Source organism: Euphorbia lathyris, chromosome 1 (assembly GCF_963576675.1).
Source record: "Euphorbia lathyris chromosome 1, ddEupLath1.1, whole genome shotgun sequence".
Taxonomy (NCBI): domain Eukaryota; kingdom Viridiplantae; phylum Streptophyta; class Magnoliopsida; order Malpighiales; family Euphorbiaceae; genus Euphorbia; species Euphorbia lathyris.
This window is the reverse complement of record NC_088910.1, coordinates 44344959-44350958: the sequence shown is the minus strand read 5'-3', so window position 1 is coordinate 44350958 and position 6000 is coordinate 44344959. Positions and strand designations below refer to the sequence as shown.

Here is a 6000-nt window from a genome sequence, read left to right as displayed (position 1 = left end):
CCAAGCCAAATAATAAATAAACACTACAAAAAAAGAGACTTTTAATGAGAAGAAAAATTATTATTAAAAGTCCAAATGTTCTCATGAAAGGGTTTTTAATGAGAATTATTACTCTCATGGCTCCCTTCATTATAAGGGTCCCTTACTAAAAGTAATTATGAGAATAAAATACCTTCTCATTATCACAATATATAATGAGATTAATTGTCCTCATCAGACTTTTTTATAATAATAAAAACTCTTCTCGTTAAATTGTTTATAATAATTAGAAATAATCTCATTAATTTTTTATATAATAATTAAAAATCTTCTCATTAAATCTTTTATAATGATTCAAAAACCCCTCATTAAAGATTTTATCATGATAAAAAAAAATATTTACAGTATATAATAATATTCTGCTTATTAATTATAAAAATACAATTCAACAATAAATTATAAAACAAAGTTCCATTTCAATTCACTAAGACAAAAAAACCGCAACATGGAGAAACAAAATGCATTACATGAGCAATAGAATAGCTTGGATTTGCATATTGGTAAACAATCAGCATCAACATCCTATATAAAAGCTCTAGCCGGATGCCTCACTCCAACAAACATGGCATAGCCAAGCATTCTAACCTCTGTAGGACAAACAACAAACTACACAATTCAAGCCCTATAATTAATATACCTAATTAGCAGTACCAAAAAAAATGAAAAATGTGTCTGAGGCAAAAATCTTCCATGTTCTAATTAAAAGACCATAGGGCCAAGAGGGAGAAAAATCTTCCAGCTTTCTTCAACCTCTGTTTCTTCAACCTCTGTTTCAACCTCTAGTATATATCATTTCATTAAATTTCACACTGTTGTGCCATTCCCAATCATAACATAAAGGGCACAGTTCCATCTTCATAACAACAAATTTCTAACACTCCTGAGACTGATTGCTAACCACATGAAAGCATTAATTGTCATCAATTTGTAATAAACGCACAAATAAAACCATGAAATCCATCAGATCAATGGGTACGAAAGAAACCACATGAATTTCAGAAAATTAATAAGGTTATAGAAATCTCATATAACTTACCCTGTTAGGAGAGTTTCCAAGAGGCGCCTCCACTGCTAGCCTTACCACTCCATAAGTTAAGCAAGTGAGAAGCAGCAATATCACCCAACTTTTTATTTTGATCTGCTAATCCAAATTCTGCAAACACAGAGTTAGTAAAAAAGAATATCTTCACCTGCCTACATCCAACCACTCCCTTAACCAGAATATCTTCAGGTACCTGCAGAAGGTGCACATAAGAAAGGTCAAATTTCACGTTGACAGTCTATGAATCTAATTAACATGAAGGATATGTCAGAAAAGTAAAAGATTCCAAATATAGTGTAAAGTGTAAACATGTGGAAAATGCAACTGGCTAGAATTGGATGTCAGTATTGAATTAACATTTTGCTATCTTAGAAAAAGATAGAGCTTATCTCATAGAAAATGCTTAAATCTGGGAGAATAAAAAGACCGGGTTTGCAGTCAAATTCCATGAGTTGTTACTTGTGAAAAGCTCTTTGTGAGGAAAATCAAAGAATATTTTTCATTCAAAAACTAGAAAAGGAAAAAAGCCACATCCCTACCATGACTACAATTTCATTTGGCATCAGCTGCCTTTTCTCCATATATTCCTTAAGCTTGATTCACCGTTTCCCTCTTCTCTCTCTGCAAGATGACAGGGAGAAGGAGAGGGGAATGAGTGTGATGGGCTCTTTTCAAGCTCAATAGTTGAGGTTGTTGATATAGAATATTCTATCAAAATTTCTGCCTCTGCGAATCTCCGTACAGCAATACCAATGTTTTTTGGAGAGTTGACATAAGAGACATTAGCTGCTGCAAGATTGTACCTTTAATCAATTGTTTGCTTTATGAATCACATATGTTCTTTGCACAGACGCAGAGCTTCATATTTCTCTGCTTTCAAGTTCACTAAACCCATTCTACAGAATACATATGAGGACCAAATTCTTCAGACGAACTCCATGTTTGAGTATCAAAATTACACAACACACAAATAAAAAAGCTTTGTACTTAAAAAATCAAACTTTGGGTTAAAACGGAGCACCAAAGAGCAACCTTTTCAATAACACTTACAGATGCATTGTGCAAGAAATATTAAACCCATACCTTGTTAGCAAAACTCAAAATCCCATGCTTAATTAGAACAGGCACATTTCAACCCAAAAAAATAAAGAAGTTTATGAAGTAGCGGATTGTGTAATTTTATCCATTCATAAGTAATCAATAGAATATACCTTAGATGTTGAAATATTTTCTAGCTTCAAGTCTCTATAAATTATACCTGCAGCAAACATGTCAAATTTCGTTAATTAATATGTAGAGAAAACCATACATTTAGCTTAATTTCTACCTTGAAAGTGAAGATACTCCAATGGAAGGACTACCTAGAAATCCTGCTAAGTGAAACAGTTCCATCCTCATTCAAACCATTAGGATCAATTAAGACCTCTGATTCTCCATCCAAACTATCATGTATTAATTCCAACAAATTGAACAGTATTTTAAAAGAAACACAAATATAATTAAGCTCTTCTATATAAAATTGAAATTCTAGATTCTATTCAGCAAACTGCTAATCTGCACCTAAATAACATAATTAAGCTCTTCAACACGCTATCGGTCAATTTCACCTGCTTCTGCACGACTATCAGATAGCGTGGTAATTGGCGGCAGTAATCGCAACACAAGATTTGAGAATACTCTAAAATAACATTATCGAAAAAGAGCACACACACTGAATGGCAAAGAAAACCAATGCAAGTGGTATCAAGAAATAACCATGACTTTTAGTTTTTAAATTTTAACATTAGCCATAAACAACAATTTGAAAGTCTTGCTATCTTTCATATATTTTTAGAATCACCCTAGAACAATTGAAAACCTAATGTCAAAAAACAACTTCCCCTGAATCAAATGTCTTGTACTATATATGTGTATAGGAAGTAAATATGTAAAAATCATTGGAAAGAAAAGGAACAAGAGCTTTTTCAACACTGAAGTATAAACCATTAGAGTTTTATTTTCAACCTTGAGCATAAATAATTGTATTAACCATGAATTCATTTAACATAGACTTAGTATAAGATTGAGAAATCATGTGGATTTCACAAGCGAATATTCATAAGCAATTTATAAAAAAACAATAACAAGCAGATTCTTACTCTTTCTGTCACCCTTCATTCTCTTTTTTTGCAAATGAAAGAGTATTTCCACTGTGACATTTTCCTAAATCTAGAGCAGACCTATCAATTGACGCAGTAGGCCTAATTGCACATCTTTTTTGCTGCTAGATCTTTTGCTAACATGACCCCTTGATGATGAATTTCTGAGCTTACTACTGTTTGCTGGAGTGATATTTGTCAATGAAGATCGAGTAGACATTTGATGGAGGAGTGGTTTTGATTATTGTCTCTCAAGCTCCTTTCATGAAAAAGAATGACAGTATTGTGGAGGGAGTTTGGTTACCTTTGTAGAGAGTTAACCTCATAACTATGACGAACATGAAGTTTCTTCAGATTCCTACAACCTTTAGCTATGCTGCAAATAGTATCATCACCAACACTCGAACAATCTACCAGTTGAAGAGACTACAAGAACTTACAGCCCTTTCCCATTTCTAGAAGATCATGATTTCTAATTCTTTGGCAGTATAATAAAGCCAACTCAGTAAGGTGCCTACAAACAGTCAAAAGTTTCAGTCATGACAACACACGAACAGGAGAAGGCTGCCAAACAAACAGTCTAAAGATGGTAACTACACATAAATCAATAGAACAATTTTCGATATTGAAAGGGTGAAAAGGAGAAGGCTTCCAAACAAACAAAGCAAAAAAAAAAAACAGAGACAGAGAAATTACAACCAAAATTGTCCAATCTCCTCAAGTCTAAGAGTTCTGATCTTGTGGCAACCATTAACTTCAAGATGGGTCAGTTGTCTGCAACTAGTGGCAATAGCTTCTAAACCCCTGTCACTAAGGAAGTAGCAATCACTTAAGAGTAAGATTTTTCAACTTCTTACACCCATCCCCATGACACACAAACAGCTGAAGAGTACAATGAAGAAACTTTAATTATCATGAATTGCCAGAGTTATTTGAAAGCCCTAAGATGATATAATACAGTTCAAATTTTATACAAAATAAAGAAAAATCAAAATTAGAAGATAACAGTAATGTAAAACGAGCACACTTCCTCTCAAAAGATTCTTGCCTTGATATAGCACATCCTCAAGGAGATAGGAAAACAAGGAAACTAAAGTTCATCCATATTTTAGCCTTTGTGAAAAGCAGATTAATGTAAGGAGAAATTCAGAGCCCATGACATATATTTCAATAGCTCAGCTCAGCCAGAATATCTAACTTCCTCTCAAAAGATTCTTGCCTTGATATAGCACATCCTCAAGGAGATAGGAAAATAAAGAAACTAAAGTTCATCCATATTTTAGCCTTTGTGAAAAGCAGATTAATGTAAGGAGAAATTCAGAGCCCATGACATATATTTCAATAGCTCAGCTCAGCCAGAATATCTAACCTATCAGTAAGTTGCGGGAAACTATATAGAGCCAACAATTCCAATGACAAACAACGAGTTCCTATAGCCATCAAAGCCTCATATGTAACATTAATACTTTGTAACTTCAAAACATTAAGAGAAGGGCATCCTTGGGCAATCAAAAGAACAACACTAGTTTCGATAATTTCTGAATCTAGTGAAAAGGTTTCAACAGATTTGCAATAAGAACCCACTACTTCCATCGATATATCAGTTGTTTTTACACAGGCTGCAATACCAAGAGACTTCAGTGATTTTCCAACCACAGCCTTGGGCTAATTCAACCAAGCTAGAGTCTATCAAACCCTCACAAAAACGAAGTTCAAATCTTCAATCAAATATATTGATATACAAAAAGAAATGGCAAAACAGGAATCAATTGGCAAATGTCCTTCATGCTTAAGTGAAATAACCCAAAATGGCTGGTTCTTGTCGAAATGGCTTCACATTTACATGTAAGAGCTTTATTAATTCATCCTTGTTAAAGCACTGTGACTTAATGAATTGAATGAGCAAAAATAGAAACCAAAAAACAGAGACAAAGTTGACTCACTCACAAGTGCTTAACATGTTTAAGGAGGTCCAAGCCCAGTTGAAACAAACACAAACTGCATTACAAACTATAAACATCAGCAATATTACAAATGAGATAATGAACAACTAAGTAAAAAATTGTACTTTCAGTTCTCCATCCCGTTGCAAGCAGAGAAGAGAGAAGAGAGTTTCTACCTCACTCTTGTTTCCAATCTTTAAATCTAAAATGCCCTAATCAATTAAACCCCTTAACAGAACTAAGCATTTGCAGAATATACCCGAAAGGGATATGCCATAGGTACAGAGGAATAATCTAGAAGGCAAAGCAAAACTTACATTGGAGAGAATTGAAACAATTAGGTATGGACGCAGGAAAACGTTGATTAGAGTAGCCATTGAACTGAAGCAAGTCGTGCGTGGATGGAAAATGGTTTGGTACCATCAGAGACTAGGTTGCAGACTAATTGTGGGTGGTTGGAGAGTCGCAAACGACACATACAAGGTTGCAGACTTGCGCGTAGTGATTCAGTAAGAGGTTCTAAGCCGTGAATTTCAACTGCATTGAGGTTTGACGCTATGTGCGAAATTGAAAATAAGGAATGAATTTGAGAATACTAAATTTGTCTAAGGTTTTGCTGAAAGGAATGGAGCGAACCCCTAAAAGTATGGAGGGAAGCTGAAAAATTAGGGGGCAATGGGTGGCGGTAAAGTGAAATAATTTGGGGAAAAATTATTTAGAAAGCTCAGTAAGAATAAAGATTCTTATTAAAATTACACTGAAATAATATAATGAGAATAACAAAAAGTGGGATTTAGTAAATTAGTAAAATAGAGATATTAATGAGAATAAAATAAAA

At 33.9% G+C, this 6000-nt stretch overlaps 1 protein-coding gene across 26 annotated transcripts; it reads right to left on the bottom strand.

Moving 5' to 3' along the window:
• Window positions 1-485: 485 nt before the first annotated feature.
• Window positions 486-5819, bottom strand: LOC136230429 (uncharacterized). 26 transcript variants are annotated; one of them, XR_010689387.1, is made up of 7 exons: window positions 5480-5819; window positions 5163-5217; window positions 3916-4029; window positions 2409-3733; window positions 2293-2339; window positions 1621-1870; window positions 486-1274 (listed from the first exon to the last, which is right to left on the bottom strand). XR_010689387.1 is itself a non-coding variant. In XM_066019566.1 (6 exons), exons 4-6 carry the CDS (start codon window positions 2477-2479, stop codon window positions 1080-1082), a joined length of 279 nt encoding a protein of 92 aa, XP_065875638.1. In that variant the 5' UTR covers window positions 2480-3733; window positions 3916-4029; window positions 5167-5217; window positions 5480-5817; the 3' UTR covers window positions 486-1079. The 26 variants fall into 26 exon arrangements, 7 of the variants coding, with proteins under 7 accessions (XP_065875638.1, XP_065875649.1, XP_065875573.1 ...); XR_010689389.1 differs by having other exon boundaries at window positions 1621-1867; XR_010689388.1 differs by having other exon boundaries at window positions 2443-3733.
• Between the last annotated feature and the right edge of the window lie 181 nt (window positions 5820-6000).